The following is a 17,566-nucleotide window of genomic DNA, read 5'->3' as shown; positions in this document are numbered from 1 at the left end:
TTTTTGTCGACTGATGAGTCTCTTTCTCTTCTAACCGTGAAGTTTGGTGGTTCCGCTTACATCTGTAGAGGTTGGTGTCGTTTTAGGATGTTGGAATGCATAGGTTGATGCCGACAGATGCAGATGCAGAGTTTATCGATCTTATCTTACGTTATTGACTTTAGTTAACCTACTACATTAATATCTGACTCTATTGTTGCGTGCGGTTAGAATTCTCTAACCTTATTGACAGCCGAACTTTCTTATTATTTTATAACAAATACAGTTTACCAGAAAAGGCTTTTATTGTAGGTGCTGTACACTTTCTCAATATTACGCATAACCAGAAGTATAGCAAAACCACTGCTATTAAGATGTCTATTGATTTGCAATCACCACGACTACCGTAGTACGGTATTACATCTGTCTATAACTTTACGTCTGCGCCATCTTGCACAGAAGTTCGAGCTTATAAAACATTGTGCGATGTGCCGGAAATATATGACAAAAAAAGCATGAACATTTCAAAGCGTGTGAACGAGAAAAACAGTGCGTTTGCAGTTTCTTGGAAGCGACTTGGCAACGTACAAATAAGGAGCTTTCACACGAAATTATTTGTAGCAAGTTTACAAATATACCAACGGTAATTGCAGTGTTTATGAAAGCTAGTTCATTAACTCAAATAAGTAACTGGAAAACACATTTCCAAGAATGATGTGGCGGAACTGAAAGTTTAAAAACTCCAATTGTTAACTGGAAAACACATTTCCAAGAATGACGTAATGGTATTACAAAAGCCACCCAGGCCGCCACATTCCTCCCCCGCTACGGAAGGAAAAAGATAACAAGTAAAATGTAACATACTGAAGATGGCAATGGCGAGCAAGCACAAACAACAAAACGAAGTTATATACAAATGAATGAACTCTTACAGATGGTAAAATAACTACATAACAGAGGGTACCTCCGAGAGCAACAGGGTATGCAAATATAGTTTGAACTGGTCCCAAGAGGCTTGGTTGGTGGGCAGTTTATATGCGAAGGTACTCGCCATATAAACATACGATTGCCCGTTAAGCAGTATCCACGCTCGATTGAGCACGATGCAAGAGATCCAAGAGACGACGTCATTGTGTCCGTGACGTAATCGTAGTAAATTGTTGTGTGAAACAAGAAGTCGTTGGTTACTGTTCCAGAAGCTGAAGTCGGCCAGACAAACTTATAATGGACTGCATTGCGTGTTGAGTACGCCGCAGGATTAGACAGGATCAGTGGGCCATGTGATGAAACTTTGGTTTCATTCCACGACGAACATTCTGGGTTGTACGGTGGGTGTGCGTCAAAGGTGTTGGCCGATTTTTGATAACTCCCAAAAAAGAAGTAAGTAGTGCTCCAGGAAGTAATCTGTGAAGTGCAAACTGTTGCAGGAATCTTCTGGAGATGCAGATCTGGAGCAAACACGGTAGCAGAGCAGTTATGTATGTAGAAGGGTGTCTGCGTTTGACAATGTATGTCGTCATCAAAGGTATATAACCCAAGAGAATGCGAACGCTGACATAACAGAAATTTCTGTGTGTCCGGATGAAGATTCGTCTGAGCGTCGAATGTGAACAAAAAGAAACACGTAAGCAGCAGACAAACGAACATGTTGTGTTTTCAGTCAGAGAAACGTTTCGGTAGAATGATTTTGCGACCGGTCCGAGAAGTCTTTACAACTTCAGGCGGTTTTATAGAATCAGGATCAGTGACAGTAGGTGGTGTCGTTTGCTGTTTCGCTGAAGTAGCGGAACCTGACTGAGGAGCAGGATGTCGAGTCTGCAAAGAAAAATTTTGTTGATGCGAGGAGGATGATGGTGAGGGAGCATCAATATCAATTGTATAGCTAGGTTTGAGACGGTCAAGTGAGACGCGATCCGGTTTGCCATGGCGGGATATTACAAAATATTTTTCGTATCTGTCCAATACTGGAAAAGGACCAACATAAGGGCGTTCTAACGCACGTTTGACATGATCGCATCTAACATAAACGCGGTCACAATGTTTCAAATCCGGATGCACGTAGGACTGCATGAATTTTGTATGAGCCGTCGTTGGAGTAAACTGAAGGTCGTTGATGAAGTCTCGGTAGGCACCGAGGTAGCTGGATGTAGGAACTGCAGAGGCAAGTTTGGAGTCTGAAAAGAAACCACCTGGGAGCCGTAAGGTGTGTCCAAAAGCTAATTCAGCAGGTGTACATTTCAAATCCTGAAGATAGCGATTACGCAGAGCCAAGACAATAAAACCCAATTTGTGAAACCAACGCTCAGGTTCGTCTGAACACTTGATGGCGCGCTTGATCTCTGCATTTGCACGTTCCGTAATTCCATTGGACATGGGGTGGTAAGCGGTTGTCAGTTTATGTTGAATACCAAGCAAGCGCATAATTTCCGCCCAAGCGGAACTTATGAAACATGGTCCACGATCACTTGTGAGGATGATTGGAACACCGACCAAGGAACACCAATGATTAACAAAGTAAGCAGCAACGGTTTCCGTGGTGGCATCAGGAAGTGGTATGGCTTGAACGAAACGCGTATATCGGTCTATACACGTAAGGATGTATTTGTAACCGCGTGAGGTTGGAAGTGGTCCAATCAAGTCAATTGCAACATCAGAAAATCGTCCGTAGGGAATTTTAAATGTCCCCGGTGCGGTTTTTGTGTGACGGAAAATTTTTCCTTCCTGGCAGCTTGGGCATTGTTGAACCCAGGTAGCGATTTGTTTACACATCCCTATCCATATAAATCTTTCCTTGATTAGTTTAATTGTGGCTTTTTTCCCAGGATGCGATAAATTATGTAAGTGCAGAAAGACTTGACGTTGGAAGGAGGAAGGAACCAGAACACGCTCTGTGTCAGTGGACACGTCACAAAGAATGGTAAAGTTATTATTGGGCAGCTTGCAGTCTTGAAGTTTGAGTGATGTTGTTGCGGTGCGTAGTCTTTTAATAGCAGGATCATTGGTTTGAGCTTGTGCTATTTTCTCATACTCTAACGGAGGCGGAAGATCGGAGAGAGTATTAATGTTGGGTGCCGAAGGTTGAGACCTTGACAAGAGGTCCGCCACAACATTGGCAGAGCCTTTGATGTGCTCAATGGTTGTTGTGTATTCTGAAACAAACAACAATTGCCGGAACTGTCTTGGAGAGTAATGTTCGGAGAGCTTACCGAGACTTGAAACCAAAGGGAGATGGTCTGTACGCAAAGTGAATTGTCGGCCTGTCAAGAAGTAGCGGAAATGACGTATTGACTTGTAAGCGGCCAACAGCTCTCGGTCAAAGCAACTGTATTTACGTTGACTTGCGTTTAGCTGTCTTGAAAAGAAGGCCAAAGGAACAAGTTGATTTCCTTGCAATTGCTCTAATGTCGCTCCAATACCGGTCAATGAAGCGTCAACTGTTAGATAAGTTGGAGCATGGAGTTTCGGAAACGCTAAAGTGCTAGCATTTGCAATAGCTTGTTTGCTGTTAGCGAAGGCGCGTTCGGCTTCGACATTCCATATTAAAGGAGCCGCGCGCTTGCTGCGACTGTTCGGAACCAGCTTGTAAAGCGGTTGTAAGGTTGTGGAACAATGCTTCAGGAAACGAAAATAATAGCAATAAATTCCCAAGTAACGTTTCAGCTGTTTGCAGGTTTGTGGCTGTGGGTAATCAAGAATGGCCTGCACTTTTTCTTGAGTAGGTCGTATACCTTCAGAATTTATGTGATGGCCAAGGTAGTCAAGAGACTTGCGGTTGAATTCACTTTTGTCTAAATTCAGCGTTAAGCCAAATTCCTCAAGACGTTGAAAAAGCAGCTTAAGATGTTCAAGATGTTCTGACAGGTTACTACTTCCAATGATGATATCATCGAGGTAAGCAAAGATTCCAAGGTGCTGAAGGGGACGTACTACTTCTCCTATGAGTCTGGAAAACGTCCGTGGGGCGCCGGACAAACCGAACGGAAGTCTTGTATATTCAAATTGTCCAAGAGGGCAAACAAACGCCGTTTTATGGACATCTTCTGGAGCCACTTTTATTTGATGAAATGCGTGTTGGAGATCACATTTAGAGAAGACAGTTTTACCATACAAAACATCGGAAAAACTATGTAAGAACGGAAGGGGATAACAGCTGTCGGTTGTTTGTTTATTGACTAATTTATAATCAACGACAAGACGATATTTATTGCCAGAAGAGCCTTTCGGAACGAGCAAAGCCGGACTTCCATAAGGAGAATCACTGTAGCGGATAATTTCTCGTTCCAGCAAGCTGTCAATTTCTTTCTTCAAGATCTGCATTGTTTCTGGGCTATATCGACGTGGACGCGCACGTACTGGCGAACCTGTGGTATGGATGTGGTGAACAATGGAATGCTTCACCGGTTTAACAGCTGACATGGGTTTTTGCAAGTCCGGAAATTGATGTAAAAGGTCTGCAACAGGATCTATTTGGCTGAGAATGGATATGCGAACAGGATCACTTTCAACAGGCTCTAACGTATCTTGCTGTCGGTTCGGTACATCTATCAGAAGTTTGGCTTTAAGGTCCAAGACAAAGTTGTATTCAGTGAGGAAATCCAGCCCCAATATACAAAAAGGTGTGTCCGCAAGCACAAATTCAAAGGGATAAGAAAAACGAGGGTGAAGAGAAACATTAAGTTGTGTAGTGCCATACGTAGTAATTGGCGTACTGTTAGCAGCGAAAAGCGGAGTTTGCGGTTTGCGGTTTGATACGTCAGCTAAACTAGCGGACAAAAGAGAAGTTGCTGCCGCGCTATCTACATAAAAGTGAATACTATTGGCGTGATCATATACAGTTAGCAAGGGGCAGCCTCTTTTTATTGTTGATGCGATCGACGGGACTGACGGGGTTAATGTTGCGTCGATCGCCACATGTTTTTTGTTGGGCGGGATTGGTTTTCCCACATGCTACAAGTTGGGTGACAGCGGCGCGCATCCCTACCGAAGCGGGCGTGGTAATAACATAAGCCATTAGAAGCATCAGACGCGCAAGGGTAACTGCTACGTTGGTAGTCTGGTTTCTGAAATGTGGGGGATGAATGTGAAAAATTATATTTGCGTTTATTAGGAAAAAAGGAACCATTTTGTCGGCGATTATCTCGATTAAAACCGTTGTTGCTGTATGATTTGTGAAACTGTCCATTGTTTGTGCGTGGTGATCGTTGTTGCCATGTTGAGTTAAATGAATTGCGTTGGTTTGGTGAATTTTGATTTGTGAAATTCGTATTTCTTTGTCCGGAACTCTTAGATTCATTGTTAGCGTTAGATTGTGTATAGCGCGGTGGTTTAGACAATTGAATTTGCTGTATTTGTGGTTGCATTGGGTAATCAATGTCATCCGTATCAGTGATAGCAAGAGAAAGGTTGTGCGAAGCAGTTTTTGGTTTTTTAAGCAGCAAGATTTCGTGGGCTTTGCTTGCAAGGTTCTGGAGATCGTGGTTTTCCACGCTGGCTAACGCAATTGCGACGTCTGGTGGTAACGCTTTAAGAAACTTTGCACGAATTAGTTTGACGACTGGCGGAGTAAGATTCTCTTGACCTACTGCACTCATTAATTCGCGCATTAAATGTTTGGGGGACTGATCGTGCAGCGTCAGGTCCGCCAACAAAAAATCTAAATGGTCCTCACGTTTATCAAAGTTTCTCAAGATTTCATTGATCAATATGTCGTAGCAGTTCTGTGTCGACGCAGAAGGTAATCGAAGCAGCGCGAGGTCTTTCGCAGGAATTGCCTCTACCGCTAACAAGTAACGATTAGTTTGAGAAGTGATTTGATAAAGAGAAAATTTATGTTCAAGGTGAGAAATCCACGCTTCGGGATTGAATTTCCAAAAGGTAGGAAGTTTAACGTGTGAAAACAAATCGTTTCGCAAAGTATTATTCTGTGGTTGCGTATTTGTCCGTAATTGGTTATTAGCACCCAGACCAGACGGTCCAGCGGTGTCATTATCGGGAGAATTTGCAGATTCCTCCCCGTTTTCGTTCGACATAGTTGTATTATTGCTTGACTCGTTGGAACGGTCGGTTGATCGTGTGCTCATGTGGTATTCTGTCTTAGCTTTGTCAGTCACCGAAGTAACTTTTCGTTGTGTCGGCGTGGGTTGTGACATTTATCAAAACCGATAAAAAATGTTTTAGGCGGCGCACCGCAAAAATTGTTCACAATTGAACCAAAAAATATTTTACAACAAGAAAACTTTTATTTCAAACTGCAGCACAATGCAGCACAATAAGAATAGCCTAAGCTAAGTTAATAAGGTACAAGTCGATGAGCATGCATTACAAGCTATGGTTGCAACTAGTTGTATAAAAAAGTGAAAAATCCACTTACCAGTGAAGAACGGCTGTGAGGATTGGAACGCGTCGTTTTTGACACAAGAACGTTGGTGGTCACTAGAATGTCGGTGGTTATTAGAACGTCGGGTTGTCACCAGAACGTCGGTCGTCACTAGAAATGTCGGAACATCGGGTTGTCACCAGAAATGTAGAGGTTGGTGTCGTTTTAGGATGTTGGAATGCATAGGTTGATGCCGACAGATGCAGATGCAGAGTTTATCGATCTTATCTTACGTTATTGACTTTAGTTAACCTACTACATTAATATCTGACTCTATTGTTGCGTGCGGTTAGAATTCTCTAACCTTATTGACAGCCGAACTTTCTTATTATTTTATAACAAATACAGTTTACCAGAAAAGGCTTTTATTGTAGGTGCTGTACACTTTCTCAATATTACGCATAACCAGAAGTATAGCAAAACCACTGCTATTAAGATGTCTATTGATTTGCAATCACCACGACTACCGTAGTACGGTATTACATCTGTCTATAACTTTACGTCTGCGCCATCTTGCACAGAAGTTCGAGCTTATAAAACATTGTGCGATGTGCCGGAAATATATGACAAAAAAAGCATGAACATTTCAAAGCGTGTGAACGAGAAAAACAGTGCGTTTGCAGTTTCTTGGAAGCGACTTGGCAACGTACAAATAAGGAGCTTTCACACGAAATTATTTGTAGCAAGTTTACAAATATACCAACGGTAATTGCAGTGTTTATGAAAGCTAGTTCATTAACTCAAATAAGTAACTGGAAAACACATTTCCAAGAATGATGTGGCGGAACTGAAAGTTTAAAAACTCCAATTGTTAACTGGAAAACACATTTCCAAGAATGACGTAATGGTATTACAAAAGCCACCCAGGCCGCCACACATCAATATGTAAATGCAATTTAGCGCACACTTACTTATTGAATTTAATCGCCTGCAAGGAAATAAACACAACAGCAGCAAACAGAATACACTTTTTATTTATAACTTCCAGTCGCCCGATCGTAGTAATGACGTTTTGCTTTGAATACATTTGTTTTACGGTATAAAATTAACTTTTCATTTCTCCTCTATGTCTCTCTTGAGAATGGAATGCATCGTTTATATGGTGACGTAACTTCTTTGTGATGCATAAATCCTTCTTCTGTTCATCGTGTTGTTGACTTCAAACGTATGTGTTTACCAATCATTGTACCAGTTCAATCGAGGTAATTTATCTGACGTCATTAAGGAAAACTCAAGTCTGGTAAACAACTGAATTGCAAGATTCCAAATTAAATTTCAAACATCTCGAAAACAACTCGTGAGTCGTGACGTAATCGTCACAATAGCTTACTACGTCATCACAACATCCATTGGGTTGCAGCATAATAAAAACTGAATAAAACTGGTACCACTGTACTGCAGCCTTGCGCATCTTTTGACAGTGACCCTTTTTATTGGGTTTTGACATTAGTTACATTTTATCTTATAACTATACTAATATTGGATGAAACTCTCAATTGAGTTCGGACATGTAAATTTTACGTGGGTTCAATTCCAAAGAAGATCCTCGATCCAAATTGCTGAGTAGACCTATTATCATTTTAGTACTTGACTAGCTGATAAACACAAGAAAACTGGAACCTGTACTTATAATTTTACACTATTTTATTACAAGCTTGTTATGGCAGTAGGGTCTAAATTAAACAAAGATGTGTAAGTAATTATTTTACCAGTAAGTAGTATCAGTGCAACTCAACTTGGCGTCAGTTTATTATGCCGATTCTGTTTTATTTTGACGTATTATCAAAGTATGCACTCGCAAGCTTCTGAGCGTTACTTCGTATATCGTCTGCCCTGTCTTCCTCCTTAGCTTGACTGCTGGCGACTTCCAACCAGTGCTCCTTAGCTTCATGCCAGTAATTTTCAAACAACTGACCACTTTCCACAGGAGGATGATCATCAAGTGGGCTCATCCGTGATGTTTTACTGTGTCCTTCATCTTCATCACTTGATGATCCGGAAACATTTTCTTCACACCAATCAGTGCTTGTATCATCAGCTTCGATGAGTTGCTTCCAGACATCCATCTTCTTCAAGTCAATGCTCCACAAATCATTTAAAGTAATCTGCTTTTCATCTTCTTCAAATATGCCACCATAGACAAACATTGTACCTCGCTTGACTGCTGCCACAGCATTCATTCTCCCGCATGGTAAAACATACATAGAAGATGTAGTTGCTTCAGCTTGAGAATCATCTGTTTCCATCGGTATTTCCCCAGCATCACAGTCTTTCATTTCCTCCACTTTCTTTTTGTGTGCTTTCGACTTTCTCAGGTCCATCGGAAACCACCTATAAGAAATAAGATCTAAACATGATAGGGAGTTGTAAAAGAAGCTCAAAAGATCTTCCTCCTCATCATCATCACTGACTCCTCCGAACATCACTGCTCTTGTAGGTGACATTTGAGCAAATGAAAATCCTGATCTAGGCCATGGTTTAGCGCCTGAATCTTTGATTTTTGTCCATTTCCATTTTGAATCTGCTTCTTCAGACATGAGGAACATATCCATATGCGGTGTGCCTTTTTCAACATCTCTTTTCACTCGGACTTTAGAATAGCCACCAACAACCAATATACCATTAGGTGTGACCGCCAACTGGCATGCTGACCTTGGTGATGGACCGGTACCAGATAAAGATAGTTTTGTCCAGGTGTAACTAGACAAACTAAATAGGTAACTGTCATTAAAATAGGAAAAATTCGAATGGCTTTCATGAAAGCCACCAAACAAATATATCGACTTTTTATGAGCAATCATTCTATGTCCACTACGCTGCGATGGTCCACCGGGTGCCTTAATTTGCTCCCATTTGTGTTCCTTTAGATGTAGCACCCAGAGATCTTTATAGTGATAAAACTGTGTATTGTTAGGTGAAGAAAACTCGCCCCCAAAAATCCAAAGTTGTCCTCCATCTTTGGACACAGCGACTGCCTGATGCGCACATCTAGGCGGAGGAGGGTTCGGGATAAAATACTTGCTCCATTCATCCTTTTTGATGTTATATACAAAAACATCATTGTAGATGTGCGTTTTTGAACCGTTGAAGTACTCACCACCAAAAACTATCAGTTCATCTTTGTCTGGATGAGCAGTGACAGTCATGTTACAACGAGGAGATGGGCGGTTGCATTTTTCTTCATTAAACTTTGTCCTTTTTTCATCAGCCGCTCGAAATTCCGCAATCAAAGCTTCTAGGTCTTCCATGCCCTCACCCTTTTGATCCTTTTTCGCCATCTTTTGAGCAGTTTTCTCCGCTCCACGACCCTTCTCTTTTTTTCCCTTCTTGCCCATATTTTTTTGGAAATGTTAGCAACCAATTTTTCCCTACATTCCGATCAAAAACAATAAACTATAACATGTCATTATTATTTATAAAGTAATGGCAGTGAATATTGCATGTTACTTACTTAAATAACACGTACTGCATAATTATCTTAACAGTATACATATATATACTGTACAGTATATATAATAAGTAGGCCGATTATTTTTTGACCTAAAAAACGAAAAATTTTGACCTAAAAATTGAAAATTTTGACATTAAAAAACTTTTTTTTTGACAAATTTTGACGTATGAAGAACTCAAGTAGTTAATTGCGCATTATTGTACAAAAATTTAAAATTTATTGTAGTCTAACAGAAGGACAAAAATCTGAACACAGACCTAGCCTATTCTGAAAAGGGAAATGAGCTAATTGTAATTCATTAATTACAAATCACTGCCAAAAAACTGCAGCTAAGACACAACAAATACTGTTCAATACACTAAACTAAAGATACATGAAGTATGTAAAGCAAAACCGAAGCAAGAGCTGCACTTAACCTACAGCTGCCGCAAAATGACTTAGGACCTGCCAAATATTTTACACGTTTTGAGGTGTGTTGAGCATCACACCATATCAACCTAATTATTTATCTCAATGGTTTATGATTCACAATAAGTAGACAATGGGCCATTTACAACAGTATAAAGTAGGATACAATGTGTAAAATGAAAAGTTCACTGACAGTGAAACCTCTACGACACCATGACAATGCAGTTTGTAAAAATTTTGACTTTGTAAAATATTTTGACAATTTTTGACCTAACGCTATAAATTTGACAAATTTTTGACTTTTTTGGACAAGTCAAAAAATAATCGCCCTAATAATAATAAAAATGTCCTGTGTGAATTGAGCTGAGATGAAAGATAAAGTATGTTAGAACACAGCAATTATTACATATTCGTTCTGACAATGCTCCTTGAGCAATATTGAATGGTCACCTTTTATCGGCTTTTGATGTGTCGTCAATTGCACGACTTTTGTTTCAAAACTATGAGCTTTCTATTTGACACAACATTATGTAAAAGAAAACAATTATGTAACATTTGGCCTTATTGACATAGATTGTTCATTTTCAAGTTCATGTAATGCAATTGCAAAATGGTCCTTCAGCCTTGTCAATTCATCTTTCCATTTGCTCGATAAATTGTGTAGAGCGGTGTTTTCATCATCAACAAGTTGATTTATGCTCGGAAAGTCATTGAGAATGACAAATGTTTTCAAGTCAGAAATTAGTTTAAGAAGTGATTCCCCAGCTCGAACTATGTTCGCCGCTCTAACTTGCACTTGGTATGTGTCATAATTACTCTGTGTGATACGGTTCACCTGTTGATTGTCATCAATTTTTACTGATTTGATAATTTCTGAAAAATTTTCTATCATTGCTCGAATGTCATCTTGAAGCCTTTTATTATATGACTTTAGTAGATTTTGTTGAGATAGAGCTTGCTTTGATGTTGATATGTTTGCAGCCATGAGTTTTCAAGTAACTTTACTTAAACTTATAAACTCATCTCAGTATCTGTAAAAGTAAAAAAAGAAACATTTTAAGCGATAAGCAAACATGGGTATGATGAATAAAACGAGTGAGATACTTATCATGTTACCATATTACCTAGATGAAGTAAATTGATGTATTACATACTCTATAAAAAGAAATTCAAAAGCAAATCCCCAGTAAAAATTCTAGTTTATTGCCTAATACATATACACATAAAGAAAACAGAATAAGCAAAAAAACTTTACATATAACGTAAACTTTGCTCAATATGATGATTAAGTTCTCAAATCGTTTTTGAAATAAACTTATACATACAAACAAAGACATAAATAAGAAAAATTTACTCAAACGTAACTAACAAGAAAACAATCGGTGAAAGCCTTCATCGACATGTGTTATGCAAACTGTAATGAACACATCAAGAAACAAATTTTACAAATGTACATACGAGTGTTAAATACATTGTCGGTAAGTAAATATAGCCTGGCAAGTACAATAAACTTTTACAGCAAAATAAGAACATGTTAAGAGTATTTTTAACATGCCTATTGCTTAAATCATATTAAATAATAGTTGTATCATACAACATCCTACTTTTACAATTAATTGAAAATTATTTGAAAAGTTCAGCATAAACATTCTTGCCAGTCACAGCATATCAAGGCCACTAAAGGCGGCAAAAACTTGAGTAGGTTTACTTCACAATAATAATAATCCAGAAAAATGGCAGTGCCAGAGCATATGCAATAAAGCATGTATGTACACTATACAGTATAACAATACTTTGCAGGGGTGCATTAAAAACGGGGACCTTAAAATAACACACCCAGGAATTTAATAGAATTGAAACAACCAAAAACGAAACTTACCAAAATGGAAAATGACAAAATAGAATTATCAAAATGAATATTAAACCAAATTACCAAACTGGAAAAACATTACATGGAATTTACAGAAAAATAATCATAATAGATTTTCCCAGTTGGGAAAATAACAACATTAAATTTCACAACCTAAACATGATTTGGTTTCTAAAGTTTCTTTTTGTTGTTCCAGTGTTGGTTAATCCTAAGATTTTATTTTCTGATTTAGTTAGATTCCAGTTTTAGATAGTCTAATTTGGCCACATTAGCTTCAACATTTTCTGTATTGGAAGTTTATTTGCCAAAAAAATATCTATAAACATGTGTTATTCACTCGAGGCTAAGCTTAAAATAGCAAGTTAACTAATATAGTTAAACACAAGCTGCTGTTAACCACAACTCTACAAGTACTTTTCAGCACAACAAGACGATTATTGCAAGTATGCAGGAACAACATACATATACGCAACAAAACCTACAGAACATGGCTATATGAAATTTATTACTTCATGCATTCTGTAATAAGTGCGGCCACGTCCACGTTATTGTCACTCGGTCCTGACTCAGTCATTTCTTTCTCAAGGCGAAGTTTATTCTGTGCACACTTAAACATGTCTTCTTCAATGGTTCCCTTTGCAATAAGTTTCACAACTTCAACTGGCTTTGTTTGTCCAACTCTATGGCAACGATCTTCTGCTTGTTTATCATTGTATGGATTACAATCTATGTCATGAAGGATAACAACACTAGCTGATGTTAAATTAATTCCGAGGCCACCGGCTTTCGTTGACAGCAAAAAGACAAAGCAAGTAGGGTCATTGTTAAAATTGTCAATCAAGTTCAGCCTATCACTCACTGGAGTTTGTCCGTCAAGTCTGAGGAACTTATGGTCATGTTGTTTCAGGTAGACTGCGATAATGTCCATCAACATTGTGAACTGGCTGAAAATCAGTAAACGCTTACCTTCTTTCTTGTACTTGGGTAGAAACTGATCAAGCTGTAAAAACTTTCCAGAGTCCATAATCACATTGTCCGGCAGCTTAAACGAAGATATAGCACGACTACTGAGACAAAGGTTATGCAACTCAAAATCACTCATGACTTGCATGTCTTCGAAAATGTATGCTTCATTGGAATCTTCGTACCGTATATCATTCTTTAGTAGTCTTGCCATATTTCTTAACTTACTATCTGGGTAGTGCTCACGACGCAAAAGAGGATGGTTTGCCACTTTCCGCAACTCAATAAACACATTTCTGAGTTCAGTTTTTGCCATATTCTGCTTGGTAAGTTGGTTTTTAAACTTGGCCTTAACTTTATCATATAAAAGAGATTGGTTCTGACTCAAGTTACAATGCATGATAGTCTCCGTTTTCTTCGGCAACTGATGCAGAACATCTTTCTTCAGTCTTCGAAGAACGAAAGGCTGCATTATCTGCTTTGCATGATTAATCCTTTGTTTTGCGAAACTGCTTGAATTTTCACTATTAGAATGAGTAAACATACTGACTAGTGATGATGTTGTTTCTTTGAACATATGTGGCATCACAAAACGAAGAAGTGACATTAATTCAAGCAAGTTATTCTGCAGTGGAGTCCCTGTCAGTAGAAGGCGGTGCTCTGCATTTATTCTCATCAGATGTTGAAAGCGTTGTGAAGACATATTCTTCAACATGTGTCCCTCATCAAACACTGCGTAATATGCACTGAATTTCTTGAAAAGTATGCGATCTTCTGGTGCACTTACAGCAATATTGTAGGTTGTTAAAACAACATTGCAGTGCAGTTTACCACTAAGAAGTTGCTGGCGAATTGCCTTACGCTCCACCTGTGAACCATTGTACAAGACTAAACTTTGTGAAGGACACCATATGTTAAATTCACGAACCCAATTTTCGATTGTTGAGCTTGGTACAACAATAACATGTGGGCCATCACTGATATTCATGTCGGCCAGATAGGCAAGAAAAGAAATCGTCTGTATGGTTTTCCCCAGGCCCATTTCATCCGCCAGTATTCCATTAACCTTATTTCGATGTAACAATGCCATCCAGTTCAAACCAATCAACTGATATGGTTTCAGCTGAAAATTTGCAGTAATATTTTGCGGTTGTTGCTGTACTACAATGTCACGATTTGATTTTTTCGGTGACTGGTTGTTTTGATCTCTCATTCTGTCGAATCCAGCTTGTAACTTTTTCGATATCTGTGAGCATTTGTCCATCAATGAACAGAGGGTATGTCTTTCACGAAGAAGGTCCAAACACGACCATATCAAATCACGCCTTAATGACTTTGTTTCGTCCAGTTTAAGCAGCAAATTTTCCCATGAATGATAGGGGCGCAGGCTAATCAATAGAGAGGCTTTTTTTGTGCTGCACTTGGAGAGTTGAGAAAGCTCTTCCTGTGAACCATTCTGAAATAACGTCAAAATCTTTTTTTTCTTTTCTTCGTTAATAACATTTTCTTCGTCATCATCATCAGATGACACCGAAGCAAATTCATCTTCCTGATAATTTTCCTCAATATTGTCATCGTAGTCAGCTTTTATAACCAGTGGAGAATCGCCAAACATATTTTTTTTCTTCATTTTGTGCTTCTTGGTAGTTTTATTGTACAAACCATGGTTTGCACTAGAAGATCTGCTTTTAAACAAATCCACTGAACTACGTGGACCAGCCCTGGCCTTGGGAATACGAATGATATACTTTTTTGATTTCTGGTAATCCATGACATTTGAAATCTGATTAGCGGTTTGAGTTCCTTCTGCACATTCTTCATCACTGGAACTGCTAAGCTGAGCTACATTTCCACCAACGGTATTATAATTTCCTGCCTTAACGTTAATGTCTTTGGTTGAATAATCAACGGTATCCTCACTTGAATTGCTCAATTGTGACAAATTTTTTTTTTCAACTCTGCTTGACTCCTTGTTATTGGTGTCGGGAATGCAGCTATAATCATCAGTATCATCACCACTGGACTTATTTGCTTTGGCAGAATCAATTACTTTTATTTCACCGTTCTCCTCTTCTTCAGTGCTGTCATCACTTAAGAAGCGAAACCGCCGTTTTGCCATCCTGGTTTGTTTTATTACAGGTGAGGTACTTGCAGTTGGTGTTTCATCAGGGTCTGACTCATCAAACAAATTGGTGTATGAATCAGAGCCATGGCCAACAACTCTTCCAGCTATAAAACCATTTGCAGTAAGTTTTGGTTTTTTTTGGCAAGTGTAATCAGACTCATCATCGCTTGAAAAAGATGAAAGCTTTCTTTTGCCAGAGCTCATTTTGGAAGATGAAATATAGTAACCAAATATTAATTGTGATTATCCCCAATGTGGTTCTTAAGTTCTAAGCTGTTGTTTCTAATGACCTATAGAATCCAAAAAACCTAAAAGAATGACAAACACATTCTAAAGGATCAGGTTTGAATCAAGGGTTTGGTGAGATAATAAAAAAAATCCAAGTGCTGAGAACATCCCAAAGAAATCAACTACCCAAAGAAATCAACCTATCAACTAAGCCTACCCAAAGAAATCAACTTTGCCGTTATCTACACAGCAATGTAGCATGTGAACAATGAACATGCTACCGCAAGTATGGTACAGTGTCTATTTCATAAATCAGGTTTAAATATGCAGCGCTTGAAACAAATGCTGATAACATAATTTAAGAATTTTCTGACTTTACACCAACAACTGGAAAAAAGTTTGATATCACTAGAATTTTTTGTAGCCATAATGTCAACATGATTATGAACATTGATGATACAATGTGATTAAACACATGGCAACTGAAACAGGGTAAGCGAAAAATATTCTGAATGAAAACCTATCTTTCAGTCATTGAAAAGTTAAAACATGTCATCGCAACTTGCCCATTGGGACCACAATGCACCACATCGGCATGTTTTCAATACTTGGACTCGATCGAGTATTGCTTAATACTCGATGACATCACACATGTTGGTTTTCACATGTAGGTAGACTTCAATAATGTTTTTTAAATAACCAGAAACGCTTAAATAGTACACTAATGAGATCGCGATTTCATCATTCAAGCATCTGCAAAACTACCAAAACTAGTGTGTTCGTTTCAGTAGATTACTTTCTCAAAGATGTAGCAATCACACCCATCACCTGTACATACGGTATGTTTTTTTTTTGCAATTTGACAGTGCGTCGGTGGTCGCACCAAATGTATAATTTCGAAAAAATATTCCTGCAAACGAAATGTTTGTACGAAGCATTACTGGCTAATTGCAAAACAAAAAACTTTTTTTTTTCTACAATTTGTGCAGTTAGTGGTAAAAACCATTGTTATTGTTTTTATTTATTATGTTACAACAATACATAGACACCAGTATGCACTGCGAGATTTTCTTTATAGGATTTTTTTGTCCTGTTGTTAAAGTTACGTGATTTGAAGAATGGATATGCAAAAAGCTGATTTTACTTACTTAAGGTTTCATTGAAGGTAGATTTAGACCGGACCTGGAAGTTAGGTTAACAAGAAACAATGAGAAATAGCTTGGAATGCACAATTTTTTTTGGTAAAAGCTGGCAGCAAAAAACAATGGCTGTTCTTTCGTAATAGGTTCAACTCAACTTTATGCAGCTAGGACTACATAGGCCTAATAAATGACGTTTACAACAGCTTTTGGCTTAAATTTAAAAAATACTGTACATTAAGAAAAAATAACTTACATGTTTTGGCAATATATTGTGCCAATTGTCATTTCACATAACTGTAAAGCGTTGAGGTGGTGATAGTGCATGGCTTTGTGCCAATACGGTGAACGAAAGATCTGCATAGCTTATAAAGAAATTATAATCTGTTACATTAATGGTTTTTTAATACCTTAGATGCAGTAAAAACGTCTGAAAATATCAGTGCGCTCTTTGATGCTTAAAGTTTATAGTGAACAGAAAATAGTAACTTGGGTGCTTTAAGCTATTTATGACATACATAATTCAATTACGAGTAAATTCGGATTTCTCCCAACCCTAGTTCTGTTAGGTCTATTATTCATTTGGAGAATGGATATGACAAAGATTGATCAATGAATATTTTTTCGTCAAAAGAGCGGTGGGGAAGAAAAAATCAAACTAGTTGTTATTAGCATGTACTAATGAACAGAAAAAAAGTGACAAGCTGAAAACGCTTAAAAACGTGCCCAAAAATAATTAAGGTAGCCTAATAATTGTTGGTAACAATTCGCACGGCCACTGAACCCATAAATTTCAGGAGCATTAAGATTAGTTTAAGCTATCACATACTAGGTAGGTTACCTGGACATCACAAAATTTAACGTCCAATTAAGACAAGCACAAGTTAATAAAAAACGGTAAAAATAGTTTTAAAGACACGATTAAAAGCAAACCTTTTCGTCCCTCAAAATTAAGTCGAAAAATAAATGGAATGAATGAACCTACTTCTGGTCCCGACTGGAACGTGAAAGTAGGCTAGCCTATGCC

At 38.4% G+C, this 17,566-nt stretch overlaps 2 protein-coding genes across 2 annotated transcripts; both read right to left on the bottom strand.

Moving 5' to 3' along the window:
• Nucleotides 1-7,981: 7,981 nt before the first annotated feature.
• On the bottom strand, nt 7,982-10,753 carry LOC143470911 (kelch domain-containing protein 4-like). Its single transcript, XM_076969203.1, has one exon. It carries the CDS (start codon nt 9,688-9,690, stop codon nt 8,122-8,124), a length of 1,569 nt encoding a protein of 522 aa, XP_076825318.1. The 5' UTR covers nt 9,691-10,753; the 3' UTR covers nt 7,982-8,121.
• Nucleotides 10,754-11,244: 491 nt separating this feature from the next.
• On the bottom strand, nt 11,245-16,502 carry LOC143470910 (SWI/SNF-related matrix-associated actin-dependent regulator of chromatin subfamily A containing DEAD/H box 1-like). The gene has a single exon (XM_076969202.1). The coding sequence runs from the start codon at nt 15,374-15,376 to the stop codon at nt 12,590-12,592; it is 2,787 nt and encodes a 928-aa protein (XP_076825317.1). The 5' UTR covers nt 15,377-16,502; the 3' UTR covers nt 11,245-12,589.
• Nucleotides 16,503-17,566: the final 1,064 nt, after the last annotated feature.

The sequence above is a fragment of the Clavelina lepadiformis genome, chromosome 9, assembly GCF_947623445.1.
Source record: "Clavelina lepadiformis chromosome 9, kaClaLepa1.1, whole genome shotgun sequence".
NCBI classification, from domain to species: domain Eukaryota; kingdom Metazoa; phylum Chordata; class Ascidiacea; order Aplousobranchia; family Clavelinidae; genus Clavelina; species Clavelina lepadiformis.
Note: the sequence above shows the minus strand (reverse complement) of the source record. Positions and strands in the feature narration are given on the sequence as shown.

What these genes read in the sequence shown, in the direction of transcription:
- LOC143470911 (XM_076969203.1), bottom strand. Translation starts at nt 9,690, where the DNA reads ATGGGCAAGAAGGGAAAAAAAGAGAAGGGTCGTGGAGCGGAGAAAACT.
- LOC143470910 (XM_076969202.1), bottom strand. Translation starts at nt 15,376, where the DNA reads ATGAGCTCTGGCAAAAGAAAGCTTTCATCTTTTTCAAGCGATGATGAG.